Source organism: Gnatocerus cornutus, chromosome 7 (genome assembly GCF_029298725.1).
Source record: "Gnatocerus cornutus isolate USDA-ARS CGAHR chromosome 7, icGnaCorn1.1, whole genome shotgun sequence".
NCBI lineage: Eukaryota > Metazoa > Arthropoda > Insecta > Coleoptera > Tenebrionidae > Gnatocerus > Gnatocerus cornutus.
This window is the reverse complement of record NC_142239.1, coordinates 11,872,688-11,900,667: the sequence shown is the minus strand read 5'-3', so window position 1 is coordinate 11,900,667 and position 27,980 is coordinate 11,872,688. Positions and strand designations below refer to the sequence as shown.

Sequence of the window (27,980 nt, the reverse complement as noted above, 5' to 3'; positions counted from 1 at the left end):
AACATGGGCGAGATTGATCCCTGGCGATGTGGGCACGCAGTATAAGAGGGTGTCACCCTGTTCAAAACATGGACCGATGAACATCTATGAGATGTTTAATCGCTGATCATCACATATGTTTTTGATAAATTGAGGGGTGGAAATGTAATTTCGCCAGATTCCAAAGTCAATACAAGTGACTGACTGAAAGAGTTGTCTCTTCGTGTTGGAACCGAACCGAATTAAGGGTCTTAGCAGGAATAGATATTAAATTAGTGGAAATTGCTCGGAGCCAGATTGAACAAAGTTCGTAATTAGTTCTTCAGACCGACAACGAGCTTCGACACGCGATCACGTCATTGTATGACTCCAACTCGAAGATTTTCTGGAAAATCTGAAAAACGTGCGCCTCCTCGACCTCGCCGTAGACAAATATCCCTGAACGCAGCTCGATTGTTTTGGTTTCCGTGACAACACGGGGAAGCTAGTCCCGTCCAACCCCATCTTCGGCGTCGTCGTATCGCTCTCGTTTCCTCAACTCGTCTGGTCGGCTCTATAATGGTTAATTTATGTGGCTTCAGATACAGCCAGAGATAATTGAATTTTCATTGAAGCAAGGCAAAGTTTAGTTAGTTATGATTGTAAAATGTTGGCAGCCGTGGGCGGATGTCTCGTCATTTTATAGGCAAGTGTAGGCGATTCTACCTGGGGAGAGGCGAAATTGCACACTTTCAACTTTGAAGATTAAGTCATCAATAATTCACGTTCGTTTCATTTTGGGGGGTGACAACGGGGGCGGAGGAAGCTGTAAGAAGTGAGCTTTTGAGGCGGCGGCGGCGGTGACGCAAACAGGTTAATTAATCTATTATCGGGTTGATAGTGCGTTGCTGGGAGGCGGCGGTACGGCTTCGATTGGGGACGAATGACTCATTTTTCTATTATTTCTCATTAATTATTGGCCAAATTCGTGTTCTTTAGGATTCTTCTTTTTAATCCTCCTTGATCGTCTAAAATTCTCTAGAAATTCTTTATTCTGTGGGATTTCATGTAATGATTGACTTCTATTATTAAATTCTAAAAAAAATTGTTTTTTGCGGGATTCTCTGAAACTTAAGATCATTCAGGACTTTTCAGGATTCTCTAATCTTGAAATCCGCAATTTTGGGTCTATAATTTTCAATTTTTGCCCACTCAACAAACATCTTAAATAAATAAATGTTTATTAACGCAGAACTTATACATAAGGTAAAATAATACAAATAGTGACACAAAAAACAGATTAAAATAATACAATAAGAAAATAGTACATACCAGACTAGGACAACAGAAACGGTTTTTTTAAATTTACCCTTTGACATACCAAATAATTCGATTTTATCATGCCATGCGTTATAGTATATTAAAGAACGTGTTTTATAATGGCCAATGCCATTATAAAACAAGTCCTTTATACTATTTTTTCGAATTTGCACCCCTTTTTTAATAATAAAATTAAATTTTAGAATTCTAAGAGTTTTCGTGTTACACGATTGGTAATGGTTTTGTAACCACGACTCGCCACTTGATTTTCAAATTTAATTTAAAATTTGACATTTATTGAGTTTGACTGTCACTGAATATTGACATAACGTCACCTAACCTCACAGCCAGTATTCATATCTATTATATTTAGGTACAATTATTGTTGGCCGCAAAGGACAGTTCAATTATATTCATACATTTTTATTCACGCAGCAATTTATTAAACACAAATCGTAAAAACCAAATTGACCAAGAACTTGACAGGAGACAAGTGACAGCCAGACTAATTAGTTCTGCCAATTCTTAAAAAACAAAATTTCCTACTTTGAGTTCTTTTATAGATACCTATAAACGACTCCAAATTGAGTACTCTAATGGACCTATTAAAGCGCCAAATTCGAAAAACATTTTTTAACATTCGAATTAAAGGACTATTTTCATAGTAATCAGTTCTAGCGTAATTGACCATTATCAAACGATTCAATCTTACATGATACGCAGGTACCAGAAATTTTAGATCTGCCAAAATATTTAAACTGATAAATTGTGCTAAATTGTAAAACTATCAATCCGAAAATACCGGAGTTATGGAACTTAATAGAGTTATTGGCAATTTTTTGATTTTGTAAAATTTAAATTTTGTAAAATACGAAATTTTGAGGGGACAATTTTTAATTTTTGCTTAACAAACTGATCAAACTGTTTAAGAGTAGCAAATTTTTAAACTGTAAGACCTGGAGCACCGGTTTATGGTAATCTAAAAAATTAATAGAGGTGTTGTCTTTAAATACAAGATTTTCTAAAATCTGTCATTTTTAGATCTACATTTTTCAATTTTTGGTTACTTAACAAACAAATCAAGCGGTAAATTTTAAACCTGTAGTTTAAACCTTTTCGTAGTACTGAAATTACGGCCTCAAAGCTAAACAGAAATTTTGCGTTTCTTAATTTTTTTTAAATTATGCAGTTTTTGGTCTACGATTTTCAATTTTTTGTCACATTATAAATACTTCAAGTTTATTGAGTGTGTCAAATTTTGTAAATATATAGCCGGTAGTACCACAGTTATAGCACTGAAAACAACTGATGGCGATTTTACGTTTATTAAGAATTAAAATTTTGCAAAACCCGGAATTTTTAATCGACTATTTTTAATTTTTTTTTTTACTAAAACGGTTCTAGCTGAATACAGAAACTGAATACAGTTCACAAAATTTTAAAACTGAATGTTTGCAAGTTCCGAAGTTATGGCACTTTGAAGAATTCATTGCAATTTCGCGTTTTTTAAAAATCAAATTTTTGAAAATATTGAATTTTGGGTTTACAATTTCTAAACTTTGCTTAATTAACAAACATACCAAATTTAATAAGTGTGCCAAATTTTAAAAATTTTGAGTTGGCAGTATCTGAGTTATGGCATTCAAAATAATAGAACAAAAACAGTAGGTAGAGGTTTGCGTTTTTGAAAAATAAAATTTTTTTAAAGTCCTTAATTTTTGTTCTACTATTTTTAAAATTTTATAACAAACAGCTCAAGCTTACTAAATATGCTAAGTATTAAAAGTTTTGAACCAAAATTGGCACTCAGAAATATGACTTAAGATTTTGCGATCATAAACCATTCAAATTTCCCAAAATCTACAATTTTGAGTTTATAATTTTTAAGTCTAAGCTTACTAAGTGTGCCAAATTTCAAAAATATAACTTTGGAAGCACCGAAGTTATGACACTCAAAAGAATGCATTGGCGATTTTACCATTTTTTAAAAATTCAAAATTTGTACCAAACGGAATTTTGAGTCGACAATTTTCAATTACTGTTTACTCAACAAACAGCTCGAGCTACTTAAGTTCGTCAAATTTTAGAACTGTAGGTTCCGGAGCACCGGACTTATGGCGCTTTGAAAAAATTGTAGAGATTTTGCGTTTTTTAACATTTTAAATTCTGTAAAATCCGCAGTATTCGGTCTACAATTGTCAATTTTTAGACACTACATAAACACCTCCAGATTATCAAGTGTGCTAAATTTTAAAAATCTCGAGTTGGCAGTACCCGAGTTATGGCACTCAAAAGAAATAGTGGAGATTTTGAGTTTTAGAAAATTTCCAACAATTTTCAAAATTTTCTTCTATAACAACCATCTCAAGCTTACTAAGAATGCCAATATTTAAAAATTTAGAGGCAAAAGTGTTAGAGTAATGGCACTCAGAAAAATTATTCGAGATTTGTTGTTCATAAAGCATTGAAATTTCCTAAAATCTACAATTTTGAGTCAATTATTTAGATTTTACGCTGATTTTATAATAGTCCAAGCTTAATAAGTGTGCCAAATTTCAAAACTGTAGTTCCCGAAGCACCGGAGTTACGGCACTTTTAAACAAAATTTTTCAAAAGTTGTTTTTTTTTTGGTCTAAAATCTTGTAATTTGCTTTGGAGCCTTTTCGATCAAATCAACAAAACTTCTGGGAATTTGGCAATCAGATTTGCCTATCCCTCAGAAATCCGTGTCCAATCAGTGCCTCCACTAGTACAAAAACTCGCATCGGCTATAATTGGCATAATTGTTATTCATTCCGCTTTTAACACGCTCCCTATCGCTTCCCTCCCATTGAATAAAATCCGTCGACAGGGGCATGAAGATCCACGACTATCTAACATCTCTATTGAAAAAGCCAACACCTGGCCGATCTCACATTATGCTCTCTTACCGACTTTTACTATGCGTCAATGGTTTCCAAATCCCATCATCATTAGACGTTTGTGTTATCACGGTAGCTCGGTTTTATCGCCGTAATTAAAGTCGAGTGCTATTACATCGATAAAACGCTTCGTAGGTGACGATGGATAGGGGCTTCAGTGTTCTTATCTTCGGGAGCTTCACGCTGCGCGACAAGAGCGCCACTTTGACCCCCGCGGACACAGATAACAGCGCGCGCGTTGGTGAAAAATCCGCACGAAATAATTCATAACTAATATATTAATATTCACCCATAATTTACCATATAATCTCCACCAGTGGGCAAATGGGCGCGTCGCTGGGACTCAATGTCAGAGAAGAGCACCCTAAAGTTGGTCCGCTGGTCCTTTTCAAATCGTCTGATAGATACCGTTTAAGGTCGCACGCGTTGTTAGTTCACGGATTTGAAAGGAACAATGCGACATCTGCTGTCGTGTCGTCGGCACAATGCAAACATAACTCATTTTGATGTCTCTGTTTTGGAAAAACAACAAATTGCGGCTGGAAATTGCGCGTTTTGCGTGGCGGTGGAGGAACGGACAGGAGACAGGATAAGAGGTTGCGCCGGAAATGGGGCTGTCAGGAGGCGGAAGTAGCTCTTGCCGTCTGTCTGTTGGGAAGACACGCGTGCCACCTTTGCGGAAATCGCTAGATTAGACCCTCGCTGGAAATCCCTCCTCTCTCCAATTAAAAGCGATTGCTGCAATTATCAAGTTTTGAGATATTAAATACGAGACAAGTAATGGGTCGTATCTTCAACAGATTTTAATTAGTACAGCGTGTCACAGTTCGTCGCCTAGTCATAATTGAGTGCGCCACCCCCGCCCGCCTCTCGTTGTCCCGAAATTATGCTTTTAAGCACCATCTTAAATCGGCCCGATTTTAATTTCCATAGTCATTCCAAGACGGCAGCAGACGTTCTCTTTGATGGTAATTTTTTCCAACCCCAGATCTCGGTCCAGAACTAATTCCGGACGTAAAATTCTATGTTTACGAGGGTGAACGCCTTCACACCCTTGTTTTAATTTTCGGACATGTGTTTACGTGGTCGGCAGCGTTTAACAGCTATTAGTGGGATAATCCGCGCCGAAGACTATCCGGTTACTGAAAGAAGAGGCGAAAATCAAAAATTCGTCATTTTACGGGCGAGTTTCGTTAAATTGTGATGTAGTTCAAAGCGTTGCGGTTGAAATCCCACGTGTCACAAACAGAGTTACCAACCGTGGCCGTACAAAGCGCAAAGTTAGCTGTGCATACGCGCATTCAACTGTCCATATTGACGGCCGACCAATGGTCACTTTATAAACTTTGAATTGACTGTCACATTCGAGGGCTTTATTCAAAATGCAGATACGCGACAAATTAGATTTATCACTGGACTTGACGTTGCGATTGAACGAGAGCAAATGCCATTGCGAACTTTCAAATTGCGGTCAAATTACTTTATTAAACGGGAATTTGGAAAAAATCGCCCGTTATGGCGGATTTTACATGCAAATTTGGAATTAATAATCTCACATAAACAATTATTATTTATCTAGTTTTTATCCATAATTTGATAAATCTCGATAATTGAAGAATGCCAAAAAAAGGTTCACACAGGTCACAAATTCTAAAATTTTCATTGTGTAATCTCTGACTTTTGTTGTTATGTAAATTGGGTTTTAGGGTACAAAAGACGATCGTGGAACTTCTGTCAGATCTACTACAAAAGCGTTTTTCTTGTTTTAAAATTCTGGGGTTTCTAACAATGGATGAAAAGATCAAAAAAAAAATTTTTTTCTTGAAATCGAAAAATTCTAAAATTTTCGCCTCGAGAAGTTTTTAAATAGACTGAAGAGAGGCTGTTGCCCAAATTTCATCGCCATAGCATGAAAACGGACAGAATTACAGGCGGTAACAAAAAAGTTAATTTAAAATTTTACTTTCAGAATAAAAATTTCCAAAATTTGTCTTTTTTGCTATATAATTTTGAGATTTAGTTCAGTGTATAAACAGATAAAAATGAATATACTTTCTAAATTTCATTGCCATAGCGTGAAAACTAACGGAATAACATGCAATAGTACGAAATTCAAAATTTTTATTGTGGACTTCAAAATAAAAATTTTTAAAATTTTGCTTCTTTTGCTCTATAAATTTGAGATTTAGGGCAGTTTATAAACAGATTAGAAGGAATGTATTTGTCAAATTTCAAATACAAGAAAATTAACGGAATTACATGCAATATGTACTAAGAAATTCAAAACATTTTTTGTTCGATTTCAGAATGAAAATTTTTAAAATTTGTCTATCTTGTTTTATAATTTTGATCTTTAGGACACTCTATAAACAGAACAAAACGAATGTGCTAAATTTCACCGTCGTAGCGTGAAAACTAATGGATATTAGAGCAATACTCAAAAATTTCAAGTTTTTTTATCCAACTTCAAAATAAAATTTTCAAAATTTGTCCCTTTTGCTCTATAATTTTGAGATTTAGAGCAGTTTTTCAGTAGACTAAAATAAATATATTCCTCAAATTTCATCCTCATGGCGTGAAAACTGCCGAAATTACAGGAAGTAACAAGAAAATTTGACTTTTTTATATTCATCTTCAAAACAAAAATGTCTAAAATTACATAGTTTCTTTTGCTCTATGATTTTGGGATTTAGAGCAGTTTATAAACAGATCAAAACAAATGTATTATAAACAAATTTTATCGTCAAAGCGTGAAAACTAACAGAATTACATGCAATAGTAAGAAACTTTAAGTTTTCTTTATCCCACTTCAAAATAAAAATTTCTAAAATTTTTCTCTATAGCTCAAAAATTTTGAGATTTAGAGCAGTTTATAAACAGATTAATATGAATGTTTCTTTCAAATTTCATCGCCATAGCCTAAAAACTGACAGAATTACATGCAATACTAAGAAACTTGAAATTTTTTTTCATCCAAAATCAAAATCAAAATTTCTAAAATTTGTCTCTACCGCTCTATAATTTTGAGATTTAGAGCACTTAATAAACGAATCAAAATAAACGTCTCTTCCAAATTTCATCGCCATAGCGTAAAAACTAACATGTAATAGAAAGAAATTTCAAATTTTGTTTTGTTTGAATTTAATATAAAAATTTCCCAAATTTACTTCTTTTGCTCTATAATTTTGAGATTTAAAGGAATTTATAAACAGATTTAAACAAATGTGTTCCTCAAATTTCATCGTTTTAGTGTAAAAACTAACGGAATTGCATGCAATACTAAAAATCTTCAAATGTTTTTTTCAACTTTAAAATGAAAATTTCTAAATATTTTTTCAATTGCTCTATAATTTTGAAATTTAAAGTAGTCTATATACCGTGCAAGGAGAGTGTTTTCCTAAAATTTCATCGCTATGGCCTGGCAACTAATAAAATTACAAGCAATAACATAAAATTTTATTTTTTTTTTATTCGCAAAATGAAAATTTCTAAAATTTCTAAAATTTTTCTTTTTGGCTCTATGATTTTGAGATTTAGAGCAGTTTATAAATCAACCAAAGAGAGCGTCTTTCCCAAATTTCATATTCGTAAAGTGCAAAGTGAATCACAGGCGATAATTGGAAAAATTTGAAATTTTTATCTTCAGCTCCAAAATAAAAATTTTAAAATTATCTCTTTTGCTCTATAATTCTGAGGTTTAGAGCAGTCTAGAAACAGAGCAGGAAGAGTGTTTTCTCCAAATTTCATAGTTATACCGTGAAAACTGACAGTATTAAATAAATAATAAAAAAATAAATGTTTATTTAGTCATCCCCAAAATAAAAATTTCTATAAATTGCCTCTTTGACTCTAGAATTTTGAGATTTAGAGAAGTTTATATCTTGATTAAAATGAAAGTATTTCCCAAATTTCAACGCTGCAGCGAAAAAACTGACACAATTCCAGGCAGTGACAACAAATTTGAACTTTTAATTCATCTTCAAAATGAAAATTTTTAAAATTTGCCTCATTTGCTCTATAATTCTGAAATTAAGGCCAAACTATAAGAAACGTATGACGAGTATCTGCTCCAAATTTCACCCCCATAGTGTGAAAACTGCCCGAATTCCAGGCGACAAAACACGAAATTGAGAGACCTGAAAAAGCCACCGGCGCCGTTTCTTCAACAAAGTATCATTTTATCGCAATATCCCAATAAATTTCGAGCGTCTAAAATCGCCAATGCAACAGATAAGAAAGATACTTTGTATAAAATTGAAACAAAAGTGCAGATTCTTCGTAGGCAGTTGTTAACATTCGAGAAGGTATTGTTTGTCGCTATTAAATGATATCGGAGGTGTGATGAACCCACATGAGAGGTGTTAAGTGATACTTTATGACACAAATCATAACAAACCCGTCGCTATCCAACGCGAATTACCTTAACATTCTTCAAATCGATAACGAGGTGGTAACAACACACCACGGTTACGAATTAAGGGGTTGTTTTCGCAGACAACTTCGATCCTATCTAAATTACAAAACGAGCACCCCTGACTTCCGGAAAATATTCAGTGCTTGTAATTTTTCACATGGGATGTGATTCTGGCAGGAGACAATTTGAACACGACGCAGTGGTAATTTAGAGAATATGGCACGTGACTGGGGCATTACCGAACCGAGTTTACTTCCCGTCATTTCACACAGGATGCCAAATTGTTTGATGGATATAATAACGCGATACGACCCATGTCTAACACTGGAGGGATTAACTTCGGAGTTTAAGGGTTCGGAGACGCTATTGTCATTTCAAACAGAAATAGAATTAACGACTTGTTATTTTAGGAGCTGATGGTCTATCATACGCCCATAAATATTAACAAACTTATTTATCAGAAGCTTCATGAATTTATGATCAACCCAATAGACGTTACGATTTTATTGTGACGAATGCTAATTCCAAAGGGAGAACTGGAATCGATACAAAACCGAACGCCAATTCCCATCATCTTCACGTCCACTCTGTATATCACCACCTTATCACAACTTCGCCTTTTTCCCATTAGATGTCGCTCGAATAATTATTGTTTCTATATCTTCAACATTTGAGGTCACATTAGCGAGGGTGAGCGAAATTTAAAATCGCATCCCTTCGGACATTACATGCATTCACACTTAGGGTGGAAATGGGGGTGACTCGATGTCGTTTACCCTCTATTTTATAAAGTTATGCGACACGCAGTCACTGCACTGGCTTTGTCAACTTAAATCCGAAGAAAATGACACCCCTCTCGTGGGACGACTTTTTTTCCCATTTTAAATTTATGTAATTGCTTCCAGTTCGAACCGCTCCACGATTAGCTAATCCAAGCGGATTTTATCAATGATAAACATGAATGAAATTTTGAGCAAATACTAGTGTTTGGATGGTTTTATTTTTGCACAAAAAGTCGAAAGATAAAGGAAATTGAAATGTGTGTCATATTTTGCAACACAAATATTTGGGAGTGATAATTGATAAGATTCTATCGCGTCATTGATGCAAAATTGTGTCTCCATTCACCACGATTCAGAAGCCAGTTTTGCTCTATCAGGGCCGAACTCGGAAATATTTGCAATTTTTTATTTGCGATTTTGTAATAACTTGCAAAATCGGAACAAACAGTTTTTTGGCGTATTACTTCTAAATTTGTGTATCGATTTTTAATTGTGATACGTTGTCATAAAGGCTGAAATCTCTGCTTTCTAACGCGGGATGCAAAATTTTATTATCTCTTGTCGTTTAGAAGTAGCATGACAAAGAAGATGGAGGGATTTTTTGAAACAATTTTAGACTTCTCAATGGTTTTTTGTTCTGTAACTTCTAAACGATAAGAGATATCAATGCAATTTTATCGTATCAAAAGGGCAAGATTTCGGTCTTTTCAATGATGCAACAAAAGGAAAAATTGATCTAATAATTTTTGAGCTACAAGCAAAATTGTATACAAAAATCACCAAAAAAAGCGATTTTTTGGGGACATGAGATCAGTTATTCAAAATTATCATGAAAATTACTAACCGTAGCGAAGAGTTTCATAGGTCGTTGAGAAGCTTATAAAATTGGATTTCTAAAATACAGTTGAGCAACTCTATAACTATGCAAGTTTTCAGGAAAAATTGAAGAAAATAAAAAAAAAGTGCAAATCAAAAATTTTGAAAAATTATGTTTAGGGCTGTAAATTCGGTAATTTTAACGCTCTGGCAACAAAATTTAGTGGGGTTACTAATTTAAATATGGTTATTAATCAGGCCAAATGGCAAAATTATAGAACATACGAAAAAAATTTTAAAATTTTTTATTTGGAGGATTTAGAAAAACACTTTTTTTTTTAATTAAAAGCATGTAGCTTTGGCAAATTTAACGCCAAAACTATCAAATTTGGTGGAGTTATTACACTGGACTCACTTATTAACTGTGCTAGATTGCAAAATTTTAGAGGGAAAGAGAGAAATTTTGGAATTTTTTATTTTGAGGATAAACCAAAAATTTAAAAAAAATATGTTTAGGGCTGTAACTCCCGCAATTTTAACGCCATGGAAACGAAATTTGGTGAGGTTACTAATTTAGATGTGGTTATTAACTGGACCAAATAGCAAAATTATAGAGCATACAAGACCAATTTTGGATTTTTTTATTTGGAAGATAACAGAAAAACATTTTTTTAATTAAAAAGAGTGTAACTCTGGAAAATTTAATGCCAAAATTATCAAATTTGGAGCAGTTATTACTTTGGACTCGCTTATTAACTGTGCCATATTTTAAAATTATAGAGCTAAACAGTAAAATTTTGGAATTTTTTATTTTGAGGATAAACTAAAAATTTCAAAAAATGTGTTTAGGGCTGTAACTTCGGCAGTTTTCACGTCATGGGAATGAAATTTGGTGAGGTTACTAATTTAGATGTGATTTTTACCTGGGCTAAATGGTAAAATTATAGAGCATAGAAGATCAATTTTGGAATTTTTATATGGAAGATTAACAGAATAACACAATTTTTTAATTAAAAAGCGTGTAACTCTAAAAAAATTAATGCCAAAATTATGAAATTTGAAGGAGTTTTTACTTTGGACTCGCTTATTAACTGTGCTAAATTTCAAAATAATAGAGCAAAAGAGACAAATTTTGGAATTTTTAATTCTGAGGATAAACCAAAAATTAAAAAAAAATATGTTTAGGGCTGTAAAACTCCGGTAATTTTAACAAAATGGAAATGAAATTTTGTGAGGTTACTAATTTCGATGTGTCTATTATCTAGGCCAAGCAGCAAAATTATAGAGCAGACGGAACAGATTTTGGAATTTTTTATTTGAAAGATTAACAGAAAAATAACATTTTTTCAACTAAAAAGCGTTTAGCTCTGGTAAATTTAACGCCAAAACCATAAAATTTGCAGGAGTTATTACTATAGATCAGCTTATTAAATCTGCTAAATTGCAAAATTATAGAATGAAAACGACAAATTTTGAAATTTTTTATTTTGAAGATAAGTGAAAATTTTTCAAAAAATATATTTAGTGCTGTAACTGGTAATTTTAACGCCGTGGCAATGAAATTTTTAAATTTAATATGTTCCTTAATGACAGTGTCATTTTAAAGAAATCGCAAAAAAATTCAAAAAGATTTGATCAGTTTTTCAAAAATATCGCAAGAAGTACTAATTCTAGCGACGTCTTTTATGGGTTGTTGAAAACCTCATTAAATTGCCTTTCCAAAACAGTGTCGAGCATTTTCACAACTTTGCAAGTTTTCAAGAAACACCGAGAAAATGAATTTTTTAGTATACTAAAACTTTAAAAATATCCGAATCCGGACCTGTACAAAAAAAAAACAAAAATTGGTTAAGTGTCATGTAAAGACTTCAAAGCTCACTTTCATCATAATTTGCGTTTTCGGCCTCAACGAACAGATTCCACAATTGCAAAATCCGCCTGTAGAGGCGTCAAATTAAAATTTCTCAATCCCTCCAATTACTCCTTTCTCCTTTACCGACTCTGTAGTTTTTTCTTGTGAATAAAATCCTCATTAAAATTTTTCTGAAATAAATTAGCATTAAATCATTCCAATGATTAAATGTAAAACAATTCAAACAACGATTGTGAGTGATTGGATCCTTTCTGGAAATTATCTGCAATCTGTAATGAATCGAAAATCCTTTAATTTAATGCCATTTTATTCGAAATTGGAATAGACGCGAGTTGAAGAAAACCCCGAGATAACGGTTCAATTAGTTTCAATTTTGCAATTAAAACGTCACGTGACCGCTTAGAGCAAGAGGGTTAAATATAACAAAGCGCCCCGAAACACTCCCTCAATTATTAACAATTTGTGATCCACTCTTGTAATAGCGAGCGGTTAGATGAGTGCTCTCATCAAGCAAGCTCGGGCAGACAAATGAACGATGCAGATGGCGGCGAAGAGGGCTTCAACGTTCAATTTTTTCATTGATAAAACGGCGCGCTTATCAAAATCGGCGCTCTTTTCGTGCTTTTTAGACAAAGACAATATGAATGAAGAATTCGGTCCAAGTCACGTTCTGATCACCAGTTATGACTCGGCTTGATTTTACGAGCGGTTCTTTCGAATCCAGGCCAGGACTCGCGGCGCGTTTAGCATAATTCTCGAAAGGCAATAAAAGATTGCGCTTATCACTCGGGAAAACCCAAATCTCTCTCAATAACACTTGGAAGGTTGCGTCGAATTTTTTCGCTCGTTATCAGTTATGACAGCTGCATTAGGTAATCTCACCTAAATCCATCTCTGGCCTTTTGGACCGCAGCCATCTCGTTTAGCGTTCTGGAAATAAATCAGAAATTGTATCAAGTCAAAATAGAATGAGCTAACAATAACACGGCAATTGAGTGAGCTCGTATGAAATCTTCCGAAAATTGCTTGTTTGGTGGTTGCCGGGGGTGGATTTAATTATTCACTCTGTGTACAATGGAGCATATTGGTGGCGTCCAGTGGTGGCGGCGGCCGCGGGCCAAACAAGGGTCGCTCGATTTCTATATTTAATCACGACGAGACAGGGTGGTAGCTATGGCGATAACTCTGATAAGGAGTTATCAATGGGATTTTCAAAATTTCTGGGAAGATCTACGCATTTATTTATTTATTGTCGCAAAAAATGTTATCTGCGGGGGTCGTTATATCAAATTCAGATATGTTTCAATTAATTTGGTTCAATCAATTCGACGAAGGATGTTTTATTGTCGCGTGGGACGCAATCGGGGAAAAATTAAGTTGCCAACATTTCTGATAAGCTGTGTCAGTTACATGAGTAGATTTTAACCCACTGACAATGTTAATTATTCTTATCACTTTTTAATCAGTTTTTGTTATGAAACGCTGCTGCTGGGAATCAAAAATTGAATATTAAGAATATTTCGACAGGCTCCACATTCAACATCTTGCATAAATTATAGTCTTTGCTCCCTCCGGTGATAAATCTCCAATGTAATTTTATTAAACACGTGTTCCTCTTCTTTTTCGCATCAAACTCGTCGTTTGTTATCTCCGAAGGGTGCGAAGGAACTTTGTGCCCTTAATGGATTTCCATCATTTATCTCCCAGAGTCGACATCAAGGGTCACTATCATCATCCAAGACACCTCAATTAATCCGGTGATCCCGGAATCGAACATCTGTCCTCAACTCTCAACGAAACAAACCGAAAATATAAGTGTTATTGTCCTAGAAGGATGTATTATTTCAATTCGATCGCGTTTAGAGACACGCGCAGATGTTTGCGCCAAGGGGACTCGATAATTTATTGAAAAGAATCGCGAATGTTAAAGTAATCGATCGTTTCAAAGGCAACGCAGATTGCGTTATCGGATCCGGAACCGTGTGATCATCCGGAGACCGGAACTCACTGAGGATGTGCTAATTACGAACTAGAAGACACTTTCTTGCGGTTTGATAACTTCAGAAATAATTAATAGAGAAACCGCAGAGTTTTGAAAGGGATAAACTCTATCTAAAGGGAAGGAAGTGTGTTGGCTGAGATCCAGGTTACACGAATTTGTCGTTTCGTTACTCGACAATTAAAAACTGTTTTTGATAACGATTATTATTAAATTCTTGGAGCTGCTTCAGGTTGCGAGTGGCCATCGGTGCGCCAAATTTGAAGTGTTTTCTGAGGGGGAAATAATTAATTATACCTAATAATAATTATTTCTAAATATTATTATTTCTAAATAATTATTATTTCTTTCGGCTGAACGTATTTTTTGAAGGCTCATACTAACTACATTTGATATAACTACAAAAGCTCAGCCTTCAGCTAATACTAACTACCTTTACTAAAAAAACGTGTCGCTCTGGCAAATTAACGCCAAAACTATCAAATTTGGAGGAGTTATTACTTTGGACTCGCTTATTAACTGTGCTAAATTTCAAAATTATAGAACAGAACAAACAATTATTGGAATTTTTTATTTTGAGGATAAATCAAAAATTTTCAAAAAGTATGTTTAGGGCTGTTACTACGACAATTTTAACGCCATGACAATGAAATTTAGTGAGGTTACGAATTTAGCTGTGGTTATTAACTGGGCCAAATGGCAAAAGTATAGAGCATACGAGACAAATTTTGGAATTTTTTATTTAGAAGAGTGACAGAAAAACATTTTTTTAAATCAAAAAGCGTGTAACTCTGGTAAATTTAACGCTAAAGCTATCAAATTTGGAGGAGTTATTACTTAAGACTCGCTTATTAAGTGCGCTAAATTGCAAAACTATCGAGCAAAAAAGACAAATTTTGGAATTTTTTATTTTGAGGATAAACCAAAAATTTTCAAAAAGTATGTTTAGGGCTGTTACTCCGACAATTTTAACGCCATGACAATGAAATTTAGTGAAGTTACGAATTTAGCTACGGTTATTAACTGGGCCAAATGGCAAAAGTATGGAGCATACGAGACAAATTTTGGAATTTTTTATTTAGAAGAGTGACAGAAAAACACATTTTTTTTAATTAAAAAGCGTGTAACTCTGGTAAATTTAACGCTAAAGCTATCAAATTTGGAAAAGTTATTACTTAAGACTCGCTTATTAACTGTGCTAAATTGCAAAACTATCGAGCAAAAGAGACAAATTTTGGAATTTTTTATTTAGAAGATCAACAGAAAAACACATTTTTTTAATCAAAAAGCGTGTAACTCTGGTAAATTTAACGCCAAAACTATCAAATTTAGAGGAGTTTTTACTTTGGACTCGCTTATTAACTGTCCTAAATTTCAAAATTATAGAGCAAAAGAGACAAATTTTGGAATTTTTATTTTGAGAATAAACGAAAAATTTTCAAAAAGTATTTTTAGGGCTGTAACTCCGACAATTTTAACGCCATGACAATAAAATTGAGTGAAGTTACTAATTTAGCTGTTATTATTAAGTGGGCCGAATGGCAAAAGTATAGAGCAGACAAGAAAAGTTTTGGCATTTTTTATTTAGAAGATTAGCAGAAAACACATTTTTTTAATTAAAAAGCGTGTAACTCTGGTAAATTTAACGCCAAAACTATCAAATTTGGAGGAGTTATTACTTTAGACTTGCTTACTAACTGTGCTAAATTTCAAAATTATAGAACAAAACAGACAAATTTTGGAATTTTTTATTTCGAGGATAAACCAAAAATTTTTAAAAAGTATGTTTAGGGCTGTAATTACGACAATTTTAACGCAGTGGCAATAAAATTGAGTGAGGTTACTAATTAAGCTGTGGTTATGAACTAGGCCAAATGGCAAAAGTATAGAGCATACGAGACAACTTTTAGAATTTTTTATTTAAAAGATTAACGGAAAAACACATTTGTTTTATTAAAAGCGTGTAACTCTGTCAAATTTAACGCAAAAACTATTAGATTTGGAGGAGTTATTACTTTAGACTCGCTTATTACTTGTCTTAAATTTCAAAATTATAGAGCAAAACAGACAAATTTTGGAATTTTTTATTTTGAGGATAAACCAAAAATTTTCAAAAAGTAGTTTAGGACTGTAACTCCGACAATTTTAACGCTATGGCGATGAAATTTGGTGATGTTTCTAATTTAGATGTGTCTATTATTAAGGCCAAACAGAAAAATTACAGAGCAGCCGGAACAGATTTTGATTTTTTTATTTTAAAGATTAACAGAAAAATAACATTTTTTCAATTAAAAAGCGTTTTTGCACGATAGAACAATTTTGCTTAGTTACCGCGCCTGCTGAACAGCAAGTTGAGTTTACTGGTTACCAAGATAAACAAAACGGTAAGTAAAAATTTAAAAATAGTCATTAAAAAAGAAGGATTTATATTCATTCTTAGACCGAAATTTTGAGTTTTCAGGAATTATTGAAGAACAATTAATGTCAATTATTTGTAACATTTTTAGTTTTATAAAAATAATCGAAATTTGTCTATCGTGCAAAAAATTTTATAAGCATCACAAACGTTAAGGACTATACCGATCTCAGACAATAATTGGAGTCGTCGCTGCGCTCCTCCTCCAAACAATTGTCTTCGATCGGTAAAGTGTCCTTACCGTTCTTAATACTTAATATACTATTAGCTCTGGCAAATTTAACGCCAAAACCATTAAATTTGGAGGAGTTATTACTACAGATCGCTTATTAAATCCGCTAAATTGCAAAATTATAGATTAAAAGACACAAATTTTGGAAGCAAAATTTTAACGTCATTATTGTTATTATTAACTGGGCCAAATGACAAATGTATAGAGCATACGAGACAAATTTTAGAATTTTTTATTTAGAAGATTAACCGAAAAACATTTTTTTTTTATTAAAAAGCGTGTAACTTGGTCAAATTTAATGCTAAAATTATCAAATTTAGAGCAGTTATTACTTTGGACTCGCTTATTAACTGTTCTAAATTTCAAAATTATAGAGCAAAAGAGACAAATTTTAGAATTTTTTAATTTTGGGGATAAACCAAAAATCTTCAGAAAATGTGTATTGGGCTGTAACTCCGGTAATTTTAACGTTATAGCAATAAAATTTGGTGAGATTGCTAACTTACAAGTGGTTATTAACTGGGCCAAATAACAAAATTCTAGAGCTTGTGTTCAAAAGGCTCATTTATATTAACTCTTTCTGGCATAACTACGAAAGTTCATTCTTTAAACTAACTACATTTATTAGTACAAAAAAACTAGAAATTAACACTAATTAACTACTAATTATTTTTAACACATTGTGGACAACAAAGAAAGCTCAGTCTTCCCCTAACTGTGCTGTTAAAATACGAAAGCTCAAACTAACTAAAGAAAAATAACTCAGCCGAACACTCAGCCTAACTCCTTCTAGTATAACGAGGCTGAGCTTTAGCTTAAAGAAATAATGGTGCTAACGCTCTCATATTAAAACCACCAAAAAGTCACTTTGTCAACATTGCAACTTTAAATAAATAAATAAAAATAACTGTTCACTTGAACCAATTTTAGATAATAATCATAATTAGTCCGGGCAGTGGATCAAAAGTCCAGTTTATCTCACATGAGAATAACACGGTTATCTTTAAAATCTCCTAAATTGATAATTAAAAAATGGAACCTTGAGGATAAAATTAGGATGGAAAGGACCCCACTGAGAAAAACAAGATAAATTTGATGCTATCAGTCTAACAACATCAAAACAGAGATCTTAACTCTTAAGATGTTGAGGAAGATAACCTGGTTTTCAGAGAATTTCGCAATTGATAATAATATACTTCCACTTTAGATAAACTTCTAGAACTACTTTTTAAAAAAATATGATTTGAAGGTGAGAAATTTGGAGGCTCCCGCCCTGTCGCGGCTGTCAGTTGCAAAATCAAAGCTCGCGAAATCATCCCCGGATCAAGTCGGCTGAAAACATTCGAGCGCTTGTAGGTGGGCGCCTCCTGCGATGGCACTTCCACAAAGCGCCATTTTAATGCGAAATTGAATTTGCCGAGCGCATTTTCTAACACTTTGATGCTTCAGCGTCCCGCTGCGGATTTTATAATTACACATTCTGGCACTTCCATCTGGTTTTGAAGGGACCAAGACGTTTCCCTTTTCACATTTATAATTACGGGGTGATTCCCAAATCCCCGGAGTTCGGCGTAAAAATTCAAATCCGTTACGTTTTTACAATACGATTTAATTGTGACGATTTTTTTCGTAGAATATCGTGAAAATTACCTGATCTTGTCAGTGTCGAAGAAAGGGTTCGCTTTTCAAAGGGCTATTCTTATTTAAAAGCGGTTACGCTGCGGTTACTTCCGGATTTATACAGTTTTAACGAGATTGCGGAAAGGGTGAAACTACACAAATACTTAACCCTTGGACGGTGACCGTGTGAAATCGATTTTTGGGGTTGGATGAGGGAAATTCAGGTATAAGAGAGGCGTGAAAGGGTGATGACACTGAAAAATCAAGACGTTTCTTGGGAATACGCGAACCGGAAGTGACGTCACGTTACCATAAATTTTATAAAAAACTACGCGCGTTTAATATCCGTGCAAACACTGCGATAACCCCATTCATAGTGACATATGCACGGAAGGGGAGGAAACCCCAAATTAGCATTCATCTCCTTCTTTCACACTGTACGATGATCTACGATGGGCAAACAAAGTTCAACGTCACATTGCCACTAAATTTACTGTTTAGGGTTGTGCTTACACGTCGCAGAACAATGAAAATGACATTATTGTTACACATCGCTTTTTAAAACTCTATCTAAAAGATTTGCATGTCAAAAAGACAGGTAGTCAGAAGTCGAAATCCAATACATTTGACTTTTTTATTGGGAAAAAACGCGAAGAGGAGAAGAAGCAGTTTGCATAACAAATAGTCAAATTTTCAATGAGATCACATCGTGTGACTTTCCTAGAAATATCAAAAGCTTAGAGTGGCGCTTTTCTCCCACAATAAAAGAAACCCTTCCCTTGCCCCCCATGACAGATCTGCGTAGATTTCGTCCAACAAAAGCCCGAATCGAAATAGATGGCCGTGTCTTATCTAAATGCGTTTTAAAGTCGAGACCATTGCATTTAAATTCGGTCATTGGGCATTTTCGTGCGTTCCATCACATTCGAAACTCCCAAAGGATCGCGATCTGCAAAGTTCGTTAAATCTGGTCGTAATGACCGGGTTCGCGCCCTTCGTTTTTTTACAAAGAGGCCACCACAACGACGTCGTCGTGACTCTGATCTGATCGTATTCAGTTCCGCTTTCTTCGAGAAATAAAAGACTTCCGTGCACCTTTATGCTTCCAATTCATCAAGGGAGGCCACTAATAATATGTTGGACTCGTTGATCTAGAGTGCGCCTACTGTGCATTGTCTGAGGGAGGCGCGACGATTTTGTTTCTTATGCACCAGGAGATGCGGACAAGGACGGTTTTGTGTTTAATGTATTGATGGCTCGAGTGGGAATGTTTGATTTTATAACCTCTTGATTCTGATTAGGGCTCTGAAAGTCGTTGAGAGATGCAACGGACGAAATCGCAGCGACGACAAGCACAACGTAAAGATCAATCTCTAGTTTCGGGGATTTTTAGCCAGAAATCGCACGGAAATAATGGCAATTTTGAAAAGGCAGACTTTATTTTGGTCTCTTTTTTCGTTTTCTTCTCTTCAAATTCTACATTTTTATCAGACAGAATGAGTGAATTTCTTCAGGTTCTCTCAAATTTTTAATTTTTTACAGTTTCTTTTCAACTATTTCAATTTTCCACAAGAAGTCTGTCTTACATTCTTCAGATTGCATTTCTTACTATCTTCGGATTCTTTTATATTCATTAAATTCTTTGGAGTTTTTGTTCAAATTCTTCATTTTTCCCGATTTTTTTTACAGGAATTTCTATTTATCTGTTTAAAATTCTTCAGGTTGTTCGATTTTTCTGGGATTCTTTCAAATTCTTCTGGTTTTCTTTCAGTTTTTGAGGTTTCTAATCATTCAACTTTTTTCTTTGAATTCCTTCATTTTTTTAATTCATTTGTTTTTTGAGCTTTCTCCAAAAATCTCTATTTAAATTTTTGAACTTCTTCATCTGAATTCATTCTTCATCTTGGATTTATAGAAGTATACCTTCGGTTTTCCTTCAAATTCGTCCATTTTTTTTTACTTATCCCGAGGACTCTCTTCTTAGTATGTTAAATTCTTCAAATTCTTTATTGACTTCGAATATTTTTTTCAGGAATTTCCAATTGTTATAATATCTCTTCAAATTCTTCTGACTCTTCTCAGTTTCTCTTTGAATTCTTCAGTTTCACATTTTTTCTAAGAAATAAATTATTTTTTCAACTTTCCTGTTTGGATTTCCTCGAATATTTCGAAGTCGTAGGAATTGTTTATTAACTTCTTTGTTTTTCGAATTTTTCTCAAGAAATCCGTTCTTAAATTAAAATCCGTTCTTTAATTCTTAAAGTTTTTCAGATCTCTTCGGATTCTTAGAATTTTTCCGAGTTTTTCTTCAAATTGGTAACATTTTTCACTTTTTCTCTAAAAAATTTCACCTTAAAATTAAATTCTTTGAAGTTTTTCTTCAAATTCTTCATATTGTTCACATTGTTGAAGTATCTTTTTAGATTCCTCGAATTTTTCTCAATTTTTTTTCAATTCGTCAGATTTTTGCAGTTTTCCCATTGAAAATCGTCTTAAATTTCTCAAATTTTTAGGATTTTTTGTTCCAACTTGTCAAGTTTTTAATTTTCTGGAGGAATCTTGTTTTAAATATTTAAAATTCTTCAAATTCTTCAGGTTTTCAAATTTTTTTCAGAAATTTCTTCTTAAATGTTTCAAATTTTTCAGAATGTAGCGATTTTTTGAAATTCTGTCAATTTTTTGTTATTCTTTATCAATTTCTTCGATTTTGGAGTTTTTTCCAAAGAAGTTCTTCTTAAATTCCTTAATTTCTTGAGATTATTTGGATTTACCGAAGTGTCTCTTCGAATCTACTCAAATTCTTCAAATTTTCCGAATGTTTCTTCAAATTCGTCACGTTTCTCCACTTTTCTCAATAAATACAATATTAAATGTCTTTAGTTCTTCAACAATTTTGGCGTTTTTCTTCAAATTCTTAATGTTTTTCAAATTTTCTTTTCAGAAATCACATATTAAAAGCATCAAATTCTTCAGTTTGGACAGATATTTTAATTGTCGCAACAGATTTGTTCAAATTCTTCTAAATTTCTCTTTCAATTCTTCAGGCTCTTCGCATTTTCTCGAAGAAATGAATTTTTCAATTTTTTTTTGGTTTTCTCAAATATTTTAAAATCTTTCTTCGTTACTCGAATTTTCTTCAAAGAATCTCTTCTTAAAGTCTTCAAACTCTTCGGATTGTTTTTATACAATTTTGTCAGAAATCTTATCTTAAATATCTTAAATTGTTTGAATTCTTTAGGACGTTTTTCAAATTCTTCTAATTCTTTAGCAATTTTGTAGTTTTTCCAAAGAATTTCATCTTAAATTTTTTAGACCTGTTTGAACCCACTCAAATTCATCACGTTTTCTTGCTTTTCCCAACAAATATAGTCCCAAGTATCTTAAATTCTTCAATTTTTTTTAGTTTCTTCAAATTCTCCAGGTTCTCTAGATTTTCTTTCCAGGAATCACATGTTAAATGTCTTAAATTCTTTAGAATTGGACTGATATTTAGGAATATCGCATCAGATTTTTCTCAATTTTTCAGGTTTTTTGAATTCCCTCCAAAAAACGCTTTTTAAAATTTGTCTGATTCGAAATCTACAATTTTATTCAAATTCTCTGTTGAAATTCTTCAGATTGTTTGCATTTATCTCTTCGAATTTTCTCAATTTCATAAAAATTTTTTTTTCCAATAAATCTTGCCTTAAATTCTTCAAATTCTTCTCGTTAATCCTGGAGAATTAGAGTACCTGAGACGAAAAAATGTAAATTTGAGCCACCTCAGGGGTTTCATCTTCACATAACAGCAACAGAAATTTCAATAAAAAAAAGAATTCCTAAGCTTTCGCCCATTGAAAACCTCGCACCTATTTAAAAGACAACCAATTTCCCCGGTCAATGGCACATCATTATCCCCCCAGATGGGTCCCCATTGTCCGTACTTGTGTCCCAACAAACAGAAGCTGCCAACCCAAAAACTGAATAAAGTCATCATCAGGTAAAACCGTGCAGAATTTTTCGGATCGATATAAACCCTTGACCAACAAGTGAAGTTTAAAGCGCAGCATCCTCAACCTGCTCAGCACAAGACAAGCAATGACTATCACAGATATAACCGAAATGAAAGGGAGGGGAGCTTTATCCTGTAGGATAGCCCAGCCTACTCGCCCCACCCTAAAACACGCCCCATGACAGGAGAGTCCCGGATCCTGGAGCATCCTGAAAGTCAGTGTGTTGTTGAACCGAACGACGTTTACTGGTGTTACGTAACCTTCAAGATTTTCATTCTTCAGCGGTTGGAAAGTGGTGGTGATGTGTTTTACGGTACGAAATCTCCAGTGGTTGTGGTGAAGAAAATGACAGGTGCGTACGGGAAAAAGGAAAAGTTCGTCTCGATTCATTTTCCTCCTATATAAAACGTTTGTTGTGTTGGCAATTAGCAGTGAGTTTCGACGGATTTCCTTCGAGTTATCTTTCGAGAAAATTAACCGCTGACCGCGAGCTTAACTGATGTCTTTCGTCCCGTTAATTAACAGCTTACGTTTACTGGAAAATCGTTTCAGGGAATCGCGTAACCTAACCTGGCACAATAGCAATATTTTGTGCAGGACTAAACAATGTTGTTATCTTAACAGGACAACGACCTGCAATCGCAGGATCGTGCTTCATCAAGATTTGAAAATCTGCCACATTTTTGAACGCGAGGATTTTTTTTAGGGACATTTTCGGTCGCCATGCAGGTGCATGTTTACATTACAAAAGTAGCTTATGGTTGTAATTGTTAATGAAGGCTCGACACAAAAGACGTTCAGACGTGACGTCACGGTAATATAAAGATTGATATTGTTGTAGCTTGGATCCCATTCATATCTCTCGGTTATGAATGCGAGATATTACTTTTCGGAAATGTACGCATCGTCGCAAAAATTTCATGCTTGCCATTGTCTTTGTGTTTCAGTCGCGCCGGACGTGTCTTCAAAAGAACAATGAAAGTTTACACCTGATTTTTCTCTGGAGGTTTTTGTCCACAAACAATCGCAAATCAATAGATAAGATTACGCACATGACTATTTTTGTTGCGCGTTCCTCGAAACCAGAGAGATAGAGATCGGGCGTCGTGAAATTTGGCAGAGTCTTGCTAACTAATAAAGGACTTTTCGGGGCTTTTATGATTTGTTTGAGCTGATTATTTTAGATATCGCGGCGAAAGAAGTGGTTTGGAACCGACTGTTTGTCTAGGATTACTGCTGCAATCCTAATGATGCCGCAGTTCTCAGGTTTCGGCAATTCTACAGTGATTTGAGACACAGCTATCTGTCTCAATATTTACACGGCCAACATGAGGAGGGCCATAAAAAATTACCTTCGCTCCCTTTCAGGCCGAGATTCGGCCAAACGCACATCTCACGGCATTGCGAAAAATTATCGAAATTCCTAATTTTTTACTACTTGTACTGTGGCCTTGCAAAAATATAGAGAAAAAAATATGTTCAGGGCCGTAACTCTAGTAATTTTAACGCTATGGCAATGAAATTTGGGGAGGTTACTAACTGGAACTTGCTTGTTAGCCCTGCAAAATTGTAGAATTCTTCGGCACAAGAGACAAATTTTGGAATTTTTACTTTGCGACTAAACCAAATATTTCCAAAAATGCGTTTGGGGCTGTAATTCTGGTAATTTTAATGAAATGGATGTTAAATTTGGTGAGCTTACTAATTTAGATGTGGTCATTAACTGTGTCAAATTACAAAATTATAGAATGGAAAAGACAAATTTTTGGAATTTTTAATTTTGAGAATAAATTAAAATTAAAAAAAATATATGTTAGGGCGGTAATTCCAGTAATTTTAAGGCTATGACAATGAAATTTGGTGAGGACTGGGACTTGCTTATTAGTCGTGCAAAATTGTAGAATTTTCCGGCACTAGAGACAAATTTTGGAATTTTTATTTTGAGGCTATACCAAATATTTTCAAAAAATGTGTTTCAGGCTGTAATTCTGGTAATTTTAACGAAATGGAAGTTAAATTTGGAGAGCTTTCTAACTTAGATGTGGTAATTAGCTGTGCCGAATTACAAAATTATAGAATAAAAAACACAAATTTTGGAATTTTTTATTTTGAGGGTAAATCAAAAGTTTAAAAAAAATATGTTTAGGGCTGTAACTCCGGTAATTTTAACGCCGTGGCAATGAAATTTGGTGAGATTTCTAAATGGGACTTGTTTATTGGTCGTGCGAAATTGTAGAATTTTCCGGCACTAGAGACTAATTTTGGAATTTTTATTTTGAAGCTATACCAAATATTTCCAAAAAAAGTGTTTCAGGCTGTAAATCTGGTAATTTTAACGCAATGGAAGTTAAATTTGGAGAGCTTTCTAACTTAGATGTGGTAATTAGCTGTGCCGAATTACAAAATTATAGAATAAAAAAGACAAATTTTGGAATTTTTTATTTTGAGGATAAACCAAAAGTTTTAAAAAAATATGTTTTGGGCTGTAATTCCAGTAATTTTAACGATTTGGCAATGAAATTTGGTGAAGTTACTAATGTAGATGTGATTATTATTTGGGCCAAAGAGTAAAATTATAGAGCAAACAAGACATATTTTAGAATTTTTATTTGGAAGATTAACAGAAAATCAACATTTTTTTAATTAAAAGCGTATAGCTCTGGCAAATTTAACGCCAAAACTATGAAATTTGGAGGACTTATTACTTTGGACTCGCTCATTAACTGTGCGAAATTGCAACATTATAGAATAAAAAAGACAAATTTTCTAAAGTTTGATTTTGACGATAAACCAAAAAATACATCTAGGGCTGTAACTCCAGTAATTTTAACGCCATGACAATGAAATTTGGTAACTTTACTAATTTAAATGTGGTTATTAACTGGACTAAATATCAAAATTATAGAGCATACGAGACAAATTTTGGAATTTTTTATTTGGAAGATTAACAAAAAAACACTTTTTTTTAATTAATAGCGATTAGCTCTGTCAAATTTAAAGGTAAAACTATCAAATTTTGAGGAGTTATTATTTTGGACTCTCTTAGTAACTGTGCCTAATTGCAAAATTATAAAGTAAAAAAGACAAATTTTGAAATTTTTATTTTGATAAACCAAAAATTAAAAAAATAAATTTAGGGCTGTAACTCCGGTAATTTTAAAGCTATGGAAATGAAATTTAATGAGGTTACGAATTCCAATGTTGTTATTAACAGGGCCAAATATGAAAATTATAGAGCATACGTGACCAATTTTGGAATTTTTTTTTAGTAGACTAACAGAAGAACCCATTTTTTTAATAAATTGTAATTAATTAAAAAGCGTGTAGTTCTGGCAAATTTAACGTTAAAACTATCAAATTTGGAGGAGGTATTAATTTGGGCCTGTTTATCAACTGTGCTAAATTATAGAGTAATAAAAAAATTGTAATTTTTAATTTTGAAAGAGATAAACAAAAATTTTTAAAAATCTTGTTTAGGGCTGTTATTCCGCTAATTTTAAAACCAAGGGAATGAAATTTGGTGAGATTATTAATTTAAATGTGGTTATCGGCGGGGCAAAATTATAGAATAACAGCGACAAATTTTAGAATTTTTGATTTTAAGATTAAACCAAAAATTTTCAAAAATTATGTTAAGGGCTGTACCTCCGGTAATTTTAACGCTAAGGCAATGAAATTTGGTGGGGTTACTACTTTAGATTGTGGTTATTAATTGGACTAAATAGCTAAATTATGGAGCAGACGAAACAGATTTTGTAATTTTTTTATTTGAAAGCTAAACAGAAAAACACTTTTTTTTAATTAAAATGCGGTAGCTCGTAGCTCTGGCAAATTTAAAGCCAAAACTATCAAATTTGGTGGAGTTATTACTTTGAACTCGCTTATTAACTGTCCCAAATTGCAAAATATAGAGTAAAAGAAACAAATTTTGGTATTTTTGATTTTGAGGATAATTTAAAAAATTTAAAAAAAGATGTGTAGGGCTGTAACTCTGGTAATTTTAACGCAATGACAATAAAATTTGGTGATGTGACTAATTTAGATGTGGTTATTACCTGAGCCAAATAGTAAAATTATAGAGCATACGAGCCAATTTTGGAATTTTTTAGTTGAAAGATAAACAGAGAAACCCATTTTTTTAATTACAAAGCGCGTAGCTCTAGCAATTTTAACGCTAAAACTATCAAATTTATAGGAGTTATTACTTTGAACCCGCTTATTAACTGTGCCAAATTTCAAAATTATAGAATAAAAGCAACAAGTTTTGGAATTTTTCATTTGGAATTGGAATTAACTCTTTTCTTCCCCCAGAAGGCAGCGAAGATGAACTAGACGTGTCCACCCACAGCCGCGAAGACTCCCCCATGGATAAAACCAAGGAACCCCCCCAAATCGTGCTCATCAAAGTCCCCACCGACTACCCCTCGAACAACAACCACGAAGACACCCCCAACAAACTCACCCTGAAACCCGCCGACCAACTCTACGACGAAGTCAAATATCTGAAAAATGCGTTCCAAGACGTCTCCTATTCAAAATTCCGCGACTTGGTGATGGAATCGGGGGCGGTTCCCGGCGAAATCGAGCTCGGTGACGGCGTTTTCGCCAAAACTACCATTTCGAAAGGGACCAGATATGGACCGTTCCAGGGGAAATGGGCGACTATACCGCAAGATCCACGCTTGGCCTGGGAGGTGAGTACGAAAAATTGTGTGTTGGTAATTTCACACCCCAATGAACAGGATTATTGCTCCCTTATTTTAGGAAATTGTACTTTATACAAATACTGGCAATTCGCACCCCTGGAAACGACCCCAATTTGATCGAGTAACTCGAGATTGTTAACTGCCAAAAGTGTTATTTTACGTGTTTGTGCGTTCTTAAGTTTTCTATTGTGGTACTTCAAGATTCGATAGGGTCGATTTCATGAATGGGAACCGTTTTTATTAATAAAATCCAAATAGTGATAAGGATTTGCGGTTATCAATGAACCAAGTGCGAAACAACCTGGATTAGGTTCATCTTTTAAAAAAATCTGATAAGATCTAAATCGTCCAGTCAACACAATAGGTAGCAAAAACAATTATATTATCTTAATAATTAATTGATTTCATTTAGATAGTCGAAACGCTTGAAAAAATATAGAAAGTCATTTCTGAAGTTGAATTGTCTCCTGATTCTGCATCTGACGCCCGGTTTGTTTTATCAGGTCAGGACTCAGAGATATTTGTACAATAAGTTTTTAAAAATATGTTTAGGGCTGTAACTCCGGTAATTTTAACGCCATGGGATGAAATTTGGTGAGGTTACTACTTTAGATGTGGTTATTAACTGGGCCAAATGGCAAAATTATAAAACAAAGCAGACAAATTTTGGAATTTTTTATTTGCAGGATTAACAGAAAAACATATTTTTTTAATTAAAAGTGGAGTAGCTCTGGCAAATTTAACGCCAAAATTATCAATTTTGGAAGAGTTATTACTTAGGACTCGTTTATTAGTTGTGGCAAATTTCAAAATTATAGAATAAAAGGCACAAATTTTGGAATTTTTTATTTTAAGGGTCAACCAAAAATTTTCAAAAAATAAGTTTAGGGTAGTAACTCCGGTAATTTTAACGCCATTACAATGAAATTTG

The 27,980-nt window shown here is 33.7% G+C and overlaps 1 protein-coding gene across 2 annotated transcripts in view; it reads left to right on the top strand.

The window, feature by feature from the left end:
- Positions 1–27,980, top strand: part of ham (hamlet) — a 65,001-nt gene that overhangs the window by 11,596 nt on the left and 25,425 nt on the right. For both annotated transcript variants that reach the window (XM_088040668.1, XM_088040667.1), the window contains exon 2: positions 26,655–27,037. In XM_088040668.1, the coding sequence (XP_087896794.1) occupies positions 26,655–27,037 (383 nt within the window). The remainder of the gene's footprint in view (positions 1–26,654; positions 27,038–27,980) is intronic.